Here is a 19,757-nt window from a genome sequence, read left to right as displayed (position 1 = left end):
TTTCATCCGCGAGGCACTTTCAGCGGTAAACATCAACGTAAACAATGATAATTATGTTTTTTTTCTGCACATAGTAAACACATTCAGTGACAGTCGAATGAATGAGTTCGTGCAGTAGTCGTCTGACTATGTCATTCTATGTTTTGAATATTCATGCGATGTTAGTCAAAATTCGGAACGAAATTGCTTCAAGATGATGAATATTTTAGGCTCTGGTCGTAACAATACAAAACCTGAGATTTTTCCATACATTTTTTTCGTCACACAATAGAGTGTATGGTTAATATATTGTTGAAATATCCGAACAAAACTGTTCAAAATACAATGGATTGTATTGTATTTGTATAGTAAAACAATACGATTTTTGATTTCTCAATTGTGATCCTGGATTTATCTGTTGCAGAACGTTGTATTGCAATTTTCTTCTGAAATTAGCATTACAGACAACATGCAAGCAAGATGCACGGAAGAATCCTGTCAAAAATTTAATCTGACAGGTGCTGTCAAACATCGCCTTTCTGTTGATATTATTTATATCATTAGTAATAAACAATCGGTGTTATTTCATATTAATTAAAGCTATTTTTTGCAAGTAGTCCGGAAGTTATTGTTGGCAAAAAGGATGTTGGACAAACACTCCCAGATACTGGAAAATGTATCTCACCATCAAGCATCAGAAAACACGAAATACCATGCATTGTATGCCTACTATTATCTCAGCAAGTCAAGATCCGAGTTGGCAACATTATACTGCAAGCACCATTCTACTATCAGCAAATGGATTCGCGAATACGAGGGACAGCAGTCCTTCCGTAATGGACAATCTTCTCGCAGCAGGTTTCACAAGCTCAGTGAGGAAGAAGTGGAGTGGATTCGTCAGTTATATATCGAGTATCCCTCTACTTATCTGGATGAAGCTAAAACGCTTTTTGAAGATACTTTCCGGAAGAAAATAAGCTTGTCAACTATTTGCCGCATACTCACCAGAATTGGATTTTCGAGAAAAGTACTTGAAAAGCGTGCCGTACAGATCAAAGACGAGGATATCCAGCTTTTTACGCTAGCCATAAATTTAAAGAGGGGTGATTCAAAGTGACAGATACTGTGTACAACTTTTAAATATCTGCATCCTAGTAGCCTTAACCTTCGTTGTTTACACATCTGTCATTGCTATTGAGTTTTTATCTAGTTTCAATAATACGGTAGGTTGAGTTGATAACATGCATAATAATTGTTCTTTATTTCAGGTGTCCTTCAGCTATTTTCACATACAATATTATGTTTAGTTCAATCCTTTAATTACCATTACCGAAGCAATGTAGAAATGACTCTTCGTAAATGCATAGTCACTCAAGAATGCATATGTAAATTTATGTTATGTTCTAGTGGACTGAACAAAATCCTGAGGAAGTTACTCCAGATGATGCGTGAGAGTGCCACATGCACTTCGCCGATGGTTTCCGATTCTTCATTGCACCAACGAGATTCGAACTGCCAATGCGGCACACGCACACGGCACGACAACATAACATTCTATCTTTCCTACTCCCAGTTTCGGCTTAATGCTTCCGGGTTTGTCTCACTCATGTTCTAGTCTCCTATCAAGGATGAATAGTTACTCGAATATTTGCTTATGCTGCTCTTGAAACTAAATCACGGGCTGTTGTTATTTGTTTTGGGACTTTAACATCAATGGTCGTTCTTCCCAAGAAATCCCTGTACGGACAACCAGCGCAGTGTGAGTTTAGCATAGATAAGGATGAGCAAGAACTCGTATGTTATTTCTGAAGTCTTTAATATCGCTTTGTTGTAGACTGAACAACGGTTAAGTTAAATTTTAAATGCACGATAAAAGAAAAAACGAATGTGCAGGAACAACTCGCAAAAATCTTTCGACTGCAGTGACTGACAGAAACAATCAATGGGGACAATCCTTCATTTATGTACCTCAGGCCGCGATGTATAATGATTTATTTCGACACGACATGCAGAATTACCAACCGATGTTAAAAGATTAGCACACAAAACAATTCATCTGTGACAAATATACTGTTCAATGAAGCGTTTCTCAGGTTAGCATAAACGAGAAAAATTTGTCATGGCAAGTTGAGTAAAGCATCGCAATTTAGGGTCTGACCAGCGACATTGACAGAATGGGCCCTGGACATCTCTAAAACAATTTCGAAAATATTTTCACACCTAGAACGAAAATAGAGACATATAAATAAAGTATTTTAGAGTATGAAACAAAAATAAAACAGAATTCTACAGACGACGATGAAATTTTCTGACATGACAACGTAAACAACACACTTTTCTATTAATTACAGCATACTATGATTCAATTATAAATATTATAGTGTACAACACAAATGTCACATAGGGGTAATTCAAAATTTATAGCAAGATCTGCGTAAAAAGCTGGATAGACTTCTTTTGTAGCGAACTTCAAAGCCTTCAATGGGACACGTTCAACATACTCTTCTTGGATGAAGTCAGCTTCGATAACCGCGATATGAACCGTGATAAGGGTTATGGACCGATCGGAAAAAGAGTTCTGAATCATGGTAACCACGTACGTCGGGCAAGGATTTCCCTGTTGTGTTTTCTAGGAATCGGAGGGTTACTCGAAGCATCCATGACAGATGGTACGTTCACAAGACTAAAGTTTTTTGAGGCTTGTCGTGAATTCGCTTTACGTGGTCCAGTACACCAATACCCCGGGAAAAATTCGATTTGGATACTTGACGGTGCGAGAATTCACACAGATGCTAACATTGTCCGATACTTTCGTTCGCTGGGTATTATGTTTGTATTCCTTCCGGGCTATTGCCCCCACTTCAACCCCATTGAAATTTTATTCGGATTAGTTAAACAACGTTTCAAAAAGGAATTTAACGAATTGAAACTCAAAGATTTAAAATTATTTGTACTGGAAATCCTCATGGAATATAGAAATTTTGATGCGAAGAATTTGTTTCGTAAGTGTGGAGGCAAGTTTAAACCATAAACGTTTTGTATTTGATATTTTCAGATAAAATAAAAAACAGGAGAATTATGTTTCAATGTATTTCTTTATTGATAAAAAATGGCGGCTGCAACCACTAATCATGGTCGATGTCAGCGCAGTCTTGAATGTCATCCGAGATTAATCTGGATTCTTCTCGCTCAGTAACTTTTAATGAGCGCTTGAAAGCAGATATAAGTGTTTTCCTTTCCGTTATGCTCATTTGTAGCTGACTCAGTTTCTGCCGTAATTCTGCAACACTTGATTCAACCTTATCGATCGCATATTCAATTTCTTTCAACTCGGTTGCAATGCTTTCATTCACAGTCTCCGCAACAGAAGCAGGAACTAATAACCGGGACCCGACTCTCGCGAAGAACCGATTTAAAATTCATGCAACCCATGATGAGCTGACGAGACCAGCTCCGCCAGAGGCGCTAGTGTATTTTACTCATATTATGGTAAATTTATTTTGAAGTGTTTTGGGAAGTGTAGACTTTTTTTGACAGATTCCTAACCTCAAACCCCTGTATTTTTTATTTACGTTTTATCTGAGACAAAACAAAAATATGTGTGTTGTTCCGCCCGGAAGCAACCTTTGCGCCGTATAATCTGTTGATTTATTTTTCCTTGTCGTGATACTATTCCGGATTAAGTTTTTAGTCGCCGTTGCCGTCTGTGGACATGTCCGAAAACGTCACACAAAAATGGAGAAGAGAATAGCGCTGGTAAAACGAAAACTGCCAGATGACAAGATCACCCAGGACAAACTGCCGCTGCCACAGTATCTTACCGATAGTTTCGAAGCGCTTAGTTTGATCAACGTCGGGCTAGTGTCACAGAAGAGCTTCTCCAAGCTTCCGGCCCTCTGCAAGCTGCAACTATCTCACCCCGCATTTAAAATTCCCTGAGATACCTCACCGTTAGCAGCCGGCTGATACACAGCTGAACCTGTCCACCAAACTGGTAAAGGACTTAGAAGAGCTGCAACAGTTGAAGGGGCTGGAAAACTTCGAAGTACTGAGGAGATTTGCTATAGAATATTCTCGACAAGGAGAGCTTGTACTAACCCGAGAAAACGTTTTATGTGTTTTTCCGTTTTTTGTTGGAGTTTTGTTATATGCACATTCCTGTAAGCGTAAAAAAATCTTTCAAAGTTCATTCAAGAACTTTTTTCATTGAGAACTCTAGCATAAATACCTGCTGGAATTGTATAGGTAATTATTGTTCGAACCTCGGTTCGAACTAACAGGAGAGATACCTGGTCTTACTACATGAGGTTCTCCTGGCAAAATTTCAAAAGTAGGAAATTTGGACGAAATTTCGGGTGACATGCCTTGCAAAACTGTTGACGAATTTTTACTTTGTTTCCTACATGGATTCTTCCAGGAAGTCTTCCTGTTGTTCCTTTAGTTTCCTCCTAAAGTTACTTCCAGCAAATCTCATGGACTTCATTTATCAAATGCTCCTACAATTCCTCAAGCAAATTCTTCTAAGCTTTCTCCTGAGATTCCTCTTGTAGTTACTTTAGTAATTCCTTCTAAAGGTCTTCCAAGAATTCTTCCAGCAATTACACACGGAAAGATTCCAGAAATTCATGGTGTATCTCCAGCAGATCTTCCAGAAGTCCTTTCTACAATTTCTTTTGAGATTGTTTTTATATTCCTACCCCAAATTACTTCTGGAAGGATTTCCAGGATGAGTTCATCCAGAAAGTCCTGCCACTCTAAAAAACCCCTGTAGGAAGTCCTTCTGGAGTTTTTTTAACAAATCCTCCGACAGTTTCTTGTGGAGTTCAACCACGAGCTTCTCATATGGTTTTCCAGAAACTCGTTCTGGAGGTCATCAAGTAATTCCGTTAGAAGTTCGTTCAACAATATCTCGTAGAAATTTAGAGGTAATTTTGCCTGGTCTTAAGGAAAGCATTTCTGCAAGAAATCCAAATGCAATTTCTCTTGGTTTCTGGCCAGAAATTCATGTGTATATACGTATATACGATGATAATTCGGTGCCTGATGGATCCACTTTATACTACAGAATACGACAGTTGGGCAAATAGAAGAAAGTCCAAAACAATACAAATCTAAACCCAAATCCAATCCAAAACTATTCCAAGTCAAATTCAAATCCAATCTAATCTAAATCAAATCCAAATACAATCTAAATCAAATTCAAATCCAATCCCAATCTAATTCATATCCAAATCCAACCCTAATCCAATACAAATTCAATCCAATCCAAATGCAAATCCTATTCCAAATCAAATTGTAATGGAAGACTGATGTCAAAAACGGTTTCAATCGAGCTGGAAAATCCCATCGCAATACAATCCAAATCTAATTAAACTCCATTCGAAATCCAATCCAAATCTTATTCAAATCCAATTCCAATTCAAATCCAAATCCACATCCAATTCAAATACAAAAGAAAAAAGAGGCTTTAGCATTTTTATTTCAATTTCTAAAAATCAATGTATTTAGTACCTAATGGGTGGCAAGCAAAATGAGATTCTGCTATTTGGGTCGCATATCCAAAAGTTTGGGAACCTCTGCTCTAGAGTAATTGGTCCAGGAATGACTTACAGGATGCTTTCAGTATATTTAACGAATTGCTGGAGGAACTAATACAGAATTTTTGACGGAGCTCAAAGAAGATTCCCCGGAGGAACTCAGAGTGGAATTTGAACACGAACTCCAGAACCAATTCAAGAAAGACGTTTTCAAAATAACTGTCATGACCGCCAACTCAACTACAAACTTTGAGATATTTGTGGAGTTCTTGAAAGCACTCCATAGAGAATTCAATTAAAATAACATCTGAGAGTATCCCTACACTACAAAAAAATCAATAATTTTTAACATGTGTAACGACACATAAAACAACCAGAAACCATTCGTTATACATTTTATTAAGGCTCTATGATCTTCAAAAATATACATATACCCTTAAAAAGCCTGAGTTATGGAGAACAATTGCATTCACTTTCAAAAATATATGTGGCGACTAATAGTCAAAAACCATAACATCTCACACATAAAACTTAAAATGTTGGAACATGTCTTTGATACCAGCTCCGTGCCGGCGCGGCGGTACGAATCATGAGAAGTGCGAGAAGAAAAAAAATGGCGAGTAGACGCCTGTTGATCAATTTCGCTGTGCCGAAAATGAATATTTTTGCAGGTAGGCTTCATAGTATTTAATGAATTCAATCTTTATTCAACCTATAAACATTTTCTGTTTTCTTCATACATCAGGATGCAGTGCGAGTGGAATAAAGGCGTTAAATATCAGTGATCCAGATGCAGCGCGAAAGGACAAAAGACGATAGACAACAATAAGTGATTCCGATGGAAGGCGAGCGGACTGAGTTTGAGTGACGACTACTAGATGCAGCGCTAGTGGACAACTTGGAAGCATCCGGCGGCTTGGCGAAAATAAGCACCATTTATCTGTTCCTGTTAGGTTTGATCTCGCAGTTATATTATACGATATGGCCCCAGGAGTAGCGGGACGGAAATGGCAGTCACAGGTTCAAAAGAATTGGTATGCCCCATGGGGCAACTGTTAAACCTTTCACTGTCTATTGCATTGTGTTCGAATCTTGTGGAATAAATTACGTAATGAAAAAATCGAGTATGTAGTGAGTTCTAATTTATATTGCGCTTTTTGCACTTTATAAGAGTTTTGCGAGATTTTTTTCTCACAGTCATCTTTTTCTCACACTCAATACACTCAAAAAAGTTTGATTTTCCGTGTATAATATATGTGTGTGAGTGCTCAATCTGAAAACAAATAGACGTCAAATCATGGCGGGAATCGATTTAGTGTACACGCTTACATGTGACTAGCGTGTAATGGGTTATAATTGGGTAAATTTCAGTAACAAAAATCGATCAACCCGAAATGAGAGTGAGTGTGAGAAAAAGAAGCGGGCAAATCACAATCTACACATAACTCTTCAAATTGGTGAAATCGGCAATATTTTTATTTTATATTTTGTATATTTTGAAGGTTAATATTTTAATATATGTATATTGAATATTACAAATAAATTATATTAAATAAATATATTCAATTTGATCAATAAATATAATACAACGAATTAATAATCCTAAATAAATTATATGTGTCGTCACTTATACATTTTCTATAAGTGCCACACATAAAATGGATTAGTTTGAAGCTATTGCAAAAATCTATATCGCTCACACATAAACTATATACAGATTTTTTCCACAGTGTAGAGATCAATAGAAAAGGTGCCTCTAAATATTCCTTCCGATCCTAATCAAAATTGATTTCAAGACAAGATTTAGGATTTCTATCGGAATCTTAATAACATACAAACGTATTTTTGGATATATTTGCATATATAGAGTGCATATTATATGGTGGTGACCATGTCCTTTGCCGATACGGGTTAGCCATCAGGTCGCACATTATCAGTTCAAGCTCCAATCAGTGCCCATATAGCAAGTATTGAGCAACTGGATTCTGCGGTAAAGTGTGTCCTGAGCTGCAATCACCTGCTTCGAAATGATGACATCGCAACCCTTCTGAAAAAAATGACAATATTTAACAAGAAAATTATTTAGCTCTTTTTTAGTGGAATATTTTCACTGTCATAAGACGAGTTTAGCACAATTCCAAGTCGAGTCAAGTACGAGACACTGAAGACGACCTTACAGTTGAGGTCGAAATACGTACAGAGCCGTAGCGTAGACCCCAGCGCCCTTGGCGAATCGTTTGTTGGGCGCCCCTCTTCTACTAAGAGAAATCAAGTGCTAAAATTTTACATTTGGAAAGCAATTTGAATCTCATACCAACAAAAAAAGTTTAATTAAACATGCTTTAAATAGCGTTAAATATTCAGAGATGTAGTGAAACCTAATATCTGAAATACACATAGAAGGATTGAACAAAATGACGCAAATAAGCAAACTTGTAGAGCCGGGTTACAATCTCATTAAAATTGCTGCAACTTTTTACGGCCATCTCTATTATTATTATTATTTATTCAGACTAAGGCCGAAGTGGCCTGTGCGGTATATAAGAGTCTTCTCCATTCGGCTCGGTCCATGGCTACACTTCGTCGCCTAGGTCTTTGCCGATTATATCGAGTCACATTATCTCTTATATTGTTCGTAATGATTGGTTTTCTAGGCGGCTTATTGGGCCTGCGCAAACCTCCTGTCTCGTCGGAGGGCCGTCGTGTCAGGGCTGTTTAGCGTCCCACCTAACACCAGGACTTGGGCTTGTGCGCTTTGAGCGGCACACGGTCGCTTTGGTGGGGCCTACTTGCGGATACATGCAGCTTTTTATATAGGTTTAACAGGGCCCACTGTCAAACCCCACCACATCCTAGGCAAGCCCCACAACTCGCAGATGGCCTGGGGAGGGATCGTCAAGCCCTTGGACATAGTCCCTGCTGCCCTGCGGCCATCTCTAATTTATTTTATTTTTATTAAACAAATGAATTCTTCTTTGGAAAAAAAAGTTTTCCGGCACCATTCATGAAATTTTCTAAGGAATACCTTAAGGAATTTCTGGGGGAATTCATGGAGGAATTTCTAAAAAGAATTTTTGAAGTAAATTCGCTGATATTAGTGGATTTTTTTGGGAGAACTCTTTGAAGATCTCGTGGAAGAAAAGTTGGGAGAATTTCCAGGGTAAATTCTTTAGGATATTCTGGAGTGAGTTCCAGGAGGAATTTAGCGGAAAAAATCCAGAAAGGTTTTCTGGTTGAATTCTTGACAAACTGTTGGGGATTACCTGGAGAACTTTTTAGAGGAATTACGGCAGTAATGTTTGGATATGGGAACCTAGTAATTTTCCATATAAGAGTTAATGAAGATTTTTTGTAACATTTTCTGTAGGAATAACCCTCTGGATTTCTGAATTTTGTAGAATACATTCTTAAGGAACTTTTTGAGCATTTCTAAACGTTTTCAAGTAGAGTTCTCGAATTTTTTTGGGGGAAATACCTGGAGAAATTTCCAGTAGAATTCTCGAGAGCTGGATGGGTATAAATAAATTCAAAGTAAGTGAATTTCGAAAGGAATTCAATGAGAATATCAGAAGAATTCTCGAAGTAATATATTAAAAGTTCTTGTACCTGTGAAATAATCTAATGGAATCCTCATGTGAATATCTGGAGTGGCTCCTAGTGGAACTCCAGGCGGAGCTTCTAAAAGATTTCCTGAGGAAAATCTGCAAAAATACTGGACAATCTTCCGGAGGAATTGGGGGATAAACTTCTGGAAATTAAGTCTGAACAAATGTCTGGTTGATATCCTGAAATAAATCAAATATATATATTTTTGGATGAACTTCCGGAGGAATTCCTGAGGAATTTTTTGAAGAATTCCTCGAGGAATTTCCTGAAGAATTGCTAAAGAAACTTCCGGAGGAATAACTTGATAAAATTCCGAATGAATTCCTGGAGAAACTTCTGGAGAAATTCTTGCAGAAGCTTTCAAAGAAATTCTTGGAGGAACATTCGGAGAAATTCTTGTAGGAGCTTCTGGAGGAACTAACGAAGGAATTCTTGGAGGAACTACCGGAGGAAGGGATTCCTGGAGGAATCGCTGGAGGAACTGTAGGAAGAATTCCTGGAGGATTCCTGGTATCAATCATAGGAGCTAAAGGGCCCTCAAAATTTGGTCAATCGCTTATTTGTGGACGTATTCATTTGAAGGAACCCACATGGAAAAACTGAATCATTTCTTCACTATTCACTCCACAATGCTGAAACATTACGATTCCGAAAAACTCTCGGTGGCCATAATAGTGACCAAAAATTTTACCAATCGCAATGTGGATATCAAACATATTGATTTTCAAATAACTTAAAAAGATACTCTCAGATTTTTTCTTATTCAATTGGCTCCTTCAACCCGGTCCCAGAGATCCCCGAGAATCCTGAATAGCAGTCAAAGCTAAAACCAATCCATTTAACATGTAGATGTGAAATAATGAAAAATATTCTTTGTTTGCTCCATCTAGATTACGCATCTACCATATACCTATAGGTCTTTGGACCAACCGATAGTCGGTTTGGTTATTACATGGCCTTTAAGTAATAGAACTGTTCTATCTATTATGAAGCAAACAGTGATTTTGGCGCCCCCTGAAGGCTGGCGCCCTTGGCGGGGGCCAACCTGGCCAACCGCACGCTACGGCGCTGAATACGTATATGGAATTGTGCTAAACTCGTTTTATGACAGTGAACATTTAACATTGTATAGGTCATTTAAGGCAGATAAGATATAAATATCGACGAAGGATTCCCGTCGAAATCGCTGAAGGACCCTCGTCGGTATCCCTGAAGTATGCCGTCGAAATCCCTTAAGGATACCCGTCAGAATCCCTTAAGGATACCCGTCGGACGGGATTCCCGTCAGAATCCCTAATAGATTCCTGTTGAAATCCCTTAAGCATTTCCTTCAGAAACCTTGATAGATTCCGACGGAATCCCTGAAAGATTTTCGTTGGAATCCCTGAAGGATTGCCGTCGAAATCCTTAGAGGGTTCTCGTCGATTTCCCTGAAGCACTCCCATCGGAATCTCTGGTGGATTCCCATCAAAAGGATTCCCATAGAAATCCCAGAAGTGTTCCCGTCGGAATCTCAGAGAAATTAAAGACGGAATCTCTGAAAAATACCCGTGCCTGAAAAATTTCCCTTCAGAATCCCTAAAAGGTTATGTATTTGCCACGAAAGACAAATATATATCATGAAATGGGCAGCCAATGGAATCATGGAAAACTCTCAAAAGATAAGCAGCCCAAGTTCCAGTTGGAATGTAGACCTAATGAAGAAAAAGCAGGTTACTTACGATTTTCCCTTCCTGCGTCAACAACGGTCGATAAGGTCTCAAGATCCAGCACGTACTACAGGCAAGGCCGGATTTAGCCGGAAGGGGGCCCCGTGGCCGACAGCTTGTGGGGGCCCCAAAATGTACAAAAAAGGTTGGTTTTGGTACATAAGATTTGTGGCTTTCCGGGGTCTCGCCCCCCCCCCTAAATCCGGCCCTGACTACAGGTGCGAAAGTGTAAATAAATCCGCACACTACTGCCTACAAGCAGAACAGTTTAGACATCTTTTAACGGCTAGCATCATTTCTTGTTTTCGGAGACTTCCAACATTTATCGCTGTGAAACATCACAAAAACTCCATAAATAGAAATCCGACGTGCCAGCGCGACTCTGCAATTGAAATAAGTACAATGTTTTTGAAACCGGTATTTATATTATTATCAAATATTCACCTACCTTCCAGTAATTTTGTTGTGCACCATTTTCCCAGTTCAAATCGACTCGCAATGCTGAGTGGCTAGACGATTGACTGATCACTGCAGCGGCATCAGCGGCTGCGGGGTTCCTCCGAAAATATATTGGTATTTGGTATACCAGTCATAGCAGCGCGGCGATTTCGCGATAACGGTAACAACTGCTTGTGACGCCGGTACAAACTAAACCGTTACACTCCCGAGAAATCACCGTTTTCCTCGAGTTTTCCTTAAAAAATCCGTATGTTGTAACCGTTGAAACTGATCGAGAATTCTAATCAAATAGAATCAAAATAAACAACACAGGTGTTTTTGTTTTCAGTTTTCGCACACGGCAAGAAAATCATGCGGAAAATCTGACAGTCATTTAGTGTCTTTTCATTTGTATACCTAGAACTCTACACACCGATGGAGACTTCAAGCGCAACACCGAAAAATTCCAAGTGCCATATCCCGGTTATTAGTTCCTGACAGAAGCATCATCGAACGAATTGTTCAATACTCGTTGAGCACCCACTTCGCCGACTGTTATAAAAAGGTTCTTCAGGTGTTCTGGTGGTGGCCCAGCCAACAGATCATCCCGTAAATGTGCAGCTGATCCTTGGATGTAATTCGCCCACAGCGTAAAGCTAGCGTCCAGTGGTTTTACGAATTGATCCTTGTTGCGTTGCTTCAGCTCATTCGCCAAATGTAGCACATTTTGGTTGGAATCAGCTCCTGCGCGATCTTTCAAACCAGAAGTTCTTTTTCCCAAGCACAATACAGCTTTGGCTCTTTCGTAATCTTTTGAACTTACCATAGACAGCGAATACACAAGTACCGATATCTTTACGCTTGTGCCTTTAAATCCAGCAAGTAGTTCATCACTAACTTCGGAAAGCCTTGCAGTACTTCGCTTATGATGGAGGAGGAAAAATCTTTCCCCATCAGCCCAGTCTAGCTTGGTAGGACTCCACATCAGTAGCTCATCAATGCCTTCCTCCGCTCGTTGATATAATATTGCAAGTCGTAAGGCCGATTTGTATTTCCGCCACACTTGTTCCTCAAAGGTGTTTTTGCATGACGCTTGAACATGCAGTATCTTTGAAGCCTTTTCTTTTTTGTCCTTTAAATTTTCGTTCATAAGCCTCGACAAGGAAGTCGATCCAAAAAGCACTTTCCGCCGAGTTTTCCACAACAGTCGCTTCTGGAGAATCGATGTGCAATGTTGAATTAAGTAGCGGCTGATTATCTTCTTCATTCTGTGATAGCTCAAGGAATTCCATATCCTCGTAGTCCGAATCTATGTCCGGACCCAGATCCGAGCCACAATGTGCCATTTTTACGCCTACAATTAAAATTGAACGTTTAATCCGCGAAAAATATCTCTTTTACGCTCAGACTGTTGAATGCTTACCTCCTTCGCTTGCCGTAAAGTTTGTTTTGAAAATTTCACTTTGAACAACGTCATGTTTGTTTTGCTTACAGGATTCGGTCAGTGGTGCCAGAATTTTAGAAAGTGAAATGTTTCATTAAAACAACCAACATTTGCAAAACAATTTTGAAAACAAAATAATATTTATTTTTTGACAAGTATTATGTATACACCCAAAAAATCTATACGTTGTTTCCACCTGAAAGCGCTGTCATTTTAGTTTTATTACTCTTTTTTGTATCTGTCACTGTGTTCGGTTATTAATTTGGTTGCTGTATTCCGTACCGGTGACGTTTAATAGTTTATCAAATGGCATAGTTCATTATGATCTACTATCAAATTTGGTTACCTTTCAGTCGCACTACTGTTAACAGTGTAAAGTGTCAAGTATAATGATACTGCGCTGCCAAACGACCAAAGGCCCAGATATAATTGTGAGCGCAGCGGCGGGTTTGACAGATAACCCATGTATTTCATGTGGAAATGCAGGCTTGTAGCACGGCCTTAATACTCATGCCCGTTAATTATGCTCTTAGAAGTTAGTTATAAATATTGATATATTTAATGATTTCATTCATTATCAAAGCCACATTTGTGAACTTGACAAAATAAACGAACAGCAACACTGCTTGCTAGATATTCGGTTCAGTGCAACTTCAAGCACACTACTTGTATTTGGATGTTTCAACGCAAAGCGCAATAACATATATTTTTATCAAAATAACTGAAATGTTCACACCAGGTATCTGGCACCCCCAATCCTATCCTTTACGTTTGACAATAGCCAAAATCTTTGAGTTTCCCATTGTTCGGTTGAAATTGGGTTTCCCACTGACAATTCTATTTTGTAAACAAATCACTATTTTTTCCAAATAGACGTAATTATTTTTCATCATTTTTCGAGAACTTGTGCGAAAATATGAATGCGAGGTGTGTTTCAACAAAAATATTAACGCCTTTAATAAATTTTCATATTTCGATCGGCAGCAAGCGCTCTACCAGGAACCAATAACCGGGACGTGAGTGTCCCGAACAACCGATTAAAAATTCATGCAACCCATGAAGAGCTGACGAGACCAGCACCGCCAGAGGCGCTAGTGTATTTTACTCACATTAGAGTAAATTTATTTGAAAGTGTTTTGTTCTGTGTAGACTTTTTCACTTTTTTGTTGTGATTTTTGTTCATGTTTATGTTTACGTGTTCATTCCAGTTTTTCATCGTTGTTCTTTGTTATTTTGTGCCGGTGCCGGGATGGCCGACAAACATTTTCAATTAAAATATCCCTTCCTCTGGCTGAAGAAGGAGAAGGAGCCAGTTCGGAAGCATTCATCCTTAAATCATTCTCATCGGGTAGCCGTTATGTGGGAAATGCTATAGTCAAAATTTATGTGTGCCATAACATAACGGCTATCCGATGAGAATCCTTCAAATACTGATTTGATATTAATCCTTAGAGAATTTAGGATACCGATGAGAATCCGATTTCTACGAGAATCCATTAGAGGCTCCGATGTGAATCATTTAGATACTTCTATGGCAATCTTTTCATGATTCTGACTAGAATCCTCTAGGACTTCCGATGAGAATCCGTTAGAGACTCCGACGAGAATCATTTAGGGTTTGCGAAGGGAATCCTTCAGGGATTTCTTTTTGCCTTTATCGTATACCTACTAAGCATGCGTAAAAGGCTATATGATTACTTCAAAACAAGACTTGATATAAGGCCATAGTGTTTATATGGTTTATATACCAATCGACTCAGCTCGACAAAGTGAGTTTTTTTTCTGTATGTGTGCGCGTGTGTGTATGTCTGTATAGCGTGGGTATCTTTATCTAAAAAAAATCTTCGTTTTTCCCAAGGGTTGGAAAAAAATCCAAATGGGGCAATTTCAATAAGAACTCCAGAAGCAACTCTTGGAGAAATCCAAGGAACAATTCTTAGAGGCACTGTTGGAGCAATTCTCAAAGACACTGTTGAAGCAATTCCTGGAGGAACTTTTCCAGGAGCGATTTCCAGAGGAATTCTAAGAGCAATTCCTTGAGGACCTCCAACAGGAACTCCTGGAGGAACAGCAGAAGTAATTGCTAAAAAAAAACTTCTGGAACAACTGCTGGAGATACTGTATAATGGGACGTACACACAGTCAAGCAGTTTGACCAACATTGACTCCACCTCTCGTTTATTCAAACATCCATCAAATTTCACCAACAGCGACACGAACAATCAATTTATTCGACCAACAATATCACACACGAACGACCGAAGCGCCAACTTAAGCACCAACCATCAAAAAATATATGGGGGTTTGAGCAACTTCACTACAAATGCTCAAACATGTTCGGCGAACCTTGACTCCACCCCCGACAACTCAAACCAAAATCAAACCGTTTTAATTTTTTCCAACCGAGCCGCCAACTGTCAAATGGTTGTTCGAACAACTTCACACACGTTCAAACAAAGCAGCAACCGAAGGGTTTTCGTGGGGGCGGAGTCAATGTTCGTCAAACTGCTTGACTGGTGTGTACGTTGCATAAGCGATTCCTAGAAATATTCCAAGAACAACTCATGTAACAATACTATTACCCTTATACTTGTTCACGTACGAACGCGCTTTCGAACGAAAGCTGATGCGCATTCGCGTTCGTCCGCAAACAATAAATTTCTCCTGTAATTCTGCCAGAAAATCCTCCTGAAGTATCACCAGGTATTCCTTCCGTCATTGCAAAGAGTCCCTTTGGAATTTCAAAATTCTTGGAGGTATTGTTGGATCAATTTTAGAAGAAAGTCCAGGATGAAAAACTAGATGAGCTTATGAAAGAAACCGTTTAGAAATTCTAGATCCCAGGAGCATTTCCTAGATACATGAATATATGATAGAGGATGCAAAATCTCATTCCGAAAAATTTCCAAACTCCTATAGCATCTAAGATTTTTACAGAAATTACGAAAGTAAGCTCTAAGCTTCATATAACTATATACTCCAAGTTTCGGACTTAGTAGGTGGTGGTATAAAATACATATCAAAAAAAGTTTTTGTAAACAGCTTCCAACAGCTTCCTTAGGGCTTTCGGGTCGACATATCTGTTTAAATCAATCGAATATCGTGGAAGAATAACTGTAGAGCATTGAGAGCATTTTTACAAAAATAGGGGGAATGACGGCTTTGGCAGGTTTTGTTCTATTATTGGCAGGGGTTTTTTTATGACTGACTAGGCTCAAATTTGGCCTAAACATTATTTGCATATCAAAGAATATTGTGGCTAAATTTCATAAAATTTGGTCGACAAAAACCCCCCTGCCAATAATAGAACAAAACCTGCCAAAGCCGTTCTTCCCTCTATATCTTTATTTTTCCTGTATTTTTAAATACTTATTTAAACAATATTTAAAAAAATTAAACTTGACTACAAAACAACACGGATTATGAAGTCGATATCTTGGGTATCATTCAGCTTGTAGGGAGCTGGCAGGTGTGCCGTTGACATTGATCAAACATGTTTATGAATAAAACTATTCGGTCGTACCGTAGGCTGAACTTTGCCGCCGAAACATGATATGATTCGTAGTTGCGTTTTTCCTCCTCGCTAATAGCACAGCCTATCACCACCGTATAGATGTATACGGTAGGTGTACCTGGTACACCTACACCTGGTCGTTGCCTTATTTTTCAATTGACACATTATTGTGTTATAGTCAATGTATATATTCCTGTTTCATTCCTCCATTAGTATATGCCATTCAGTAAAAGGGCGTGAAAGTGATGTAACGTTGGCATAGTTACGTTGAAGAGGTCTCTAATGTTTTTTCATTGCAATCACCCAGCATAGATTAGCCGATTGTGGGCCACAGAATCACATACCTTTCTTTAAACTTTATCTGGATTCCCGCATCAGCGTAAGAAGGCACCTTCACTTTTCCCACATCAGTAAAAGGCAATGCGAACAAGTTGAAACGAATGCGCAACAGTTCGATAGTGAACGAATCGGTTACCTTGACGCGGAAATGGGATCTGCCATTGTCCCGGTTTTGTGTTTTTCACTCCGCCGCGCATGTTTACTTCGTGAAGGAAGCTCACCCGCAATCATTAACTGATCCACAGAACTTATTTCCTCAGTGCTATATTCGCTGTTGAAAACGCTTTTCTGCTTCGAGAGTACAATGTTCGATAGCGATAAACTGTCATGCACACCCATCGAAGATTACCGGAAGTTTCTCTGAGAATTTCTTATTACTGCCAGAGATGCTATTGCTGACCAACTTCTTCCGGACATATGCAACAAAAATGACGAAATTGATCTAGTCGATGCTTTTCATGCGTCGTTCCGACCTGTTCAATACTAGGCGGGTAAGGGGTGATACAGGAAAGATTTGAGCTGATCTGCAAACTGGATCTGCAACAACTACAAAACTACATTTTGAATTTCAGCAGATTATTTCAAATAAGACTTACCATTCAAACTCGGGATCTAAGTAATAATTTCAGTTCATACATACAAAACACACAGAGTACGATACCCAAGGAAGAGGTTGAAGATAATGTTTACGAATGTTGACATGAGGAAACAAAAAATCAACTGACAGATAGATGCACGGAAAAACTCACAAAACTGCTTACTGACAGCGACTGGCTTAGTGTCTTTTCAGTTGTATACCTAGAACTCTACACACCGATGGAGACTTCAAGCGCAACACCGAAAAATTCCGAGTGTCTGATCCCGGTTATTAGTTCCTGGCTCTACTTCGCCAAAATGTCATGATATTTGAAACATATTTTAAATGCAGGTTTTCGACGACCTAGATTACGCCTTCGTATGAAACTAATCGATGATTTGATGCTGGCATCAGAAACATGGCCGCTTCGCAGACCCCTGGTTCACACGCAGTGCAGATTTCAAAGTTAGTGACGAAGAACCTTTTCATAATGTATCGTTGAGGTGAATTCAATTGCAATAAAAATGTTTAGTTTCTAAATAGGAATAAAAATAAAATCTGAAAACTTCCTAGCCCATTTTCTCAGCTTGATCAAAATGTTACATACGCCGATTTGAAAAAGTTCCCGAGATTTTTGAATGATGATTTACATTTAAAAAAAGTAAAGTGCGGCAGACTGGGTTCGAACCACGGACGTCGGGATCTGGAGGCCGTAGACCATCGACGCATGAAGACTTGGGAAGGTACCTGCGTATAAAAAGCACTATTGGTTGAATATTTAGTCGAAGCTTCCCCGGATAAAACAGTACCATAGGCTCAATAGTGTAAACAATTGGATTACCATATGCTCTACGGTATACAATAGGATATATTGTGTTGTGATTGTTGCACATATTGTATCAACACCGTGGATATAATACGTCAACATAGTTCTCTAATGTAACAGTACTTGCAATTGTTTTTGGATCATTTTAGTACTTAAGTTTTAATTATTGATAACTTATGAAAACTTTATTCAAAATGCTAAACAATATTCACCCCATTGCGTAAAAAATGCATTATTTTTCTCTAAATTTCATTGTTGAACGTTAAATCCGTCATAATTAAGAAATTCGATATCGTATTGTTTTACTATAAAAATACAATTAAATCTAATGTAACTCGAACGGTTTTCTTTGGATATTTCAACAATAAAATAACGATACACTCTATTATTTGACAAAAAAAGTGTCAAAAAAATCTCAGATTTTGCATAGTTACGATACTTAACAACCCGTACGTTCTAATGCGAAAACTTCATTTACAATGAATTGAATGGTTCATAACAATGCATTCTAATGTTTTTCTACAGTATAATCTAAGGTCAATTTATTGTTTTTGTTAGTAATGTTACAATAAATTGTATTGTTTTTCTATATTGTTTTTTATTCGGGTCATAAGGCGCCAATTGGGTTGTTTAGGGGTATATATGTTTTTACACTGAACCGACAACACACTTAAATTCCACCTGAAAATTCAGGTAAGTTCTCTAGAACATGTGTCAGATACACATTACTGGATGCACTTGAAATTGAACAACGGTAAGGTGATATTTACTGTAATTTCAGGTGAAAGTTAAGTGAATTTTTGGTAAATTTTAAGGGAGTCATGGGTGTGCAGAAAACCAAATCATTTTCTTTGAATCAATATGGCGGCAGCAACGAACAACCTCTCAAGTTAGTTTGGGTCGAGGTTTTGGTAAGAATATTAAATTTAAATCAATATTATTTGCTTTTTATTCATAATAGATTAAAATTTCAGGTTCTCATGATCATATACGAAAGTTGTCAGTTAATGCTGATTAGAATGGAATGTATGTATACTGTATCTCTTATAAACAAATATATTACTAAACTAAATATTGTCAACATTTTTTACAGACCTCAACCCTCGGCCCAACCATACCTGCAATCATTTTTACCACCAAAATCCACCAGATTTATCCATCAGATATTCCGGCGGAGTAACGATATTGCTCGGGTATTGCAATGTTTCTAGTGGTCTCGCTGGCGGTGGAATAAATTATTGTTGGATGACGAAATGGAAGATAGGAAGGCTACTCTATATAAGGAACTGCCTGCCAAAAGGACCAGAAACTACATCCGATGATTTACAACACACCCTGTACAACTGCCTGTACCGAACAAAAAAATATCTAAATATGCTTTAAGATCTACACAACATTTTCCAACCCAAAAGGCTTCTTTGCGGCATGTGCCGTCTCCTTCGAGATTTTTCGAGTTTCAGCCTGGAAAAACTTTTCTCGTTTTCCTTGTAATTCTCCCATTCTCTCCATTTCCCAATGTAAGCAAACAACTAATTAAAGATGCAAATAAAAATACTAAATTGGTAATAATATTTATGCAAATACGGCTCAAAATTCACTTACATGTTACCAAGAAATCCCTTAAATGCTACCAGAAATTCACTTAAATGCTAAGTTATCAATAACGTAACTATTTTCGATGCAACCCGTAAAAGCTACGTGATAATCAGGTAAGTTCTACCGTCAACACATGGATCGAATATAGGTTTCTGATTCACGTAGAATTCACCTGAAAAGTAAGGTGGAAAA

General features: G+C 38.4%; 1 protein-coding gene and 2 long non-coding RNA genes across 4 annotated transcripts; 2 read left to right on the top strand and 1 right to left on the bottom strand.

Annotated features, from left to right (window-relative positions):
• Positions 1-3,514: 3,514 nt before the first annotated feature.
• LOC134215855 (uncharacterized) lies at positions 3,515-6,646 on the top strand. Its single transcript, XR_009980332.1, has 3 exons — positions 3,515-3,735; positions 6,079-6,187; positions 6,262-6,646. It is a non-coding gene; the product is annotated as an uncharacterized LOC134215855 (long non-coding RNA).
• A 9,394-nt stretch (positions 6,647-16,040) lies between these two features.
• LOC134215854 (uncharacterized) lies at positions 16,041-17,283 on the bottom strand. The gene is made up of 2 exons (XR_009980331.1): positions 17,163-17,283; positions 16,041-17,112 (listed from the first exon to the last, which is right to left on the bottom strand). It is a non-coding gene; the product is annotated as an uncharacterized LOC134215854 (long non-coding RNA).
• Positions 17,284-18,727: 1,444 nt separating this feature from the next.
• On the top strand, positions 18,728-19,526 carry LOC134215852 (uncharacterized). 2 transcript variants are annotated; one of them, XM_062694955.1, is made up of 3 exons: positions 18,728-18,880; positions 18,944-18,965; positions 19,063-19,526. In XM_062694955.1, exons 1-3 carry the CDS (start codon positions 18,791-18,793, stop codon positions 19,350-19,352), a joined length of 402 nt encoding a protein of 133 aa, XP_062550939.1. In that variant the 5' UTR covers positions 18,728-18,790; the 3' UTR covers positions 19,353-19,526. The 2 variants fall into 2 exon arrangements, with proteins under 2 accessions (XP_062550939.1, XP_062550938.1); XM_062694954.1 differs by having other exon boundaries at positions 18,944-18,995.
• The last annotated feature ends 231 nt before the right edge of the window (positions 19,527-19,757 follow it).

The sequence above is a fragment of the Armigeres subalbatus genome, chromosome 2 (assembly GCF_024139115.2).
Source record: "Armigeres subalbatus isolate Guangzhou_Male chromosome 2, GZ_Asu_2, whole genome shotgun sequence".
Taxonomy (NCBI): Eukaryota; Metazoa; Arthropoda; class Insecta; order Diptera; family Culicidae; genus Armigeres; species Armigeres subalbatus.
The sequence above is the reverse complement of the archived record's forward strand: the minus strand, read 5'-3'. Positions and strand labels throughout refer to the sequence as shown.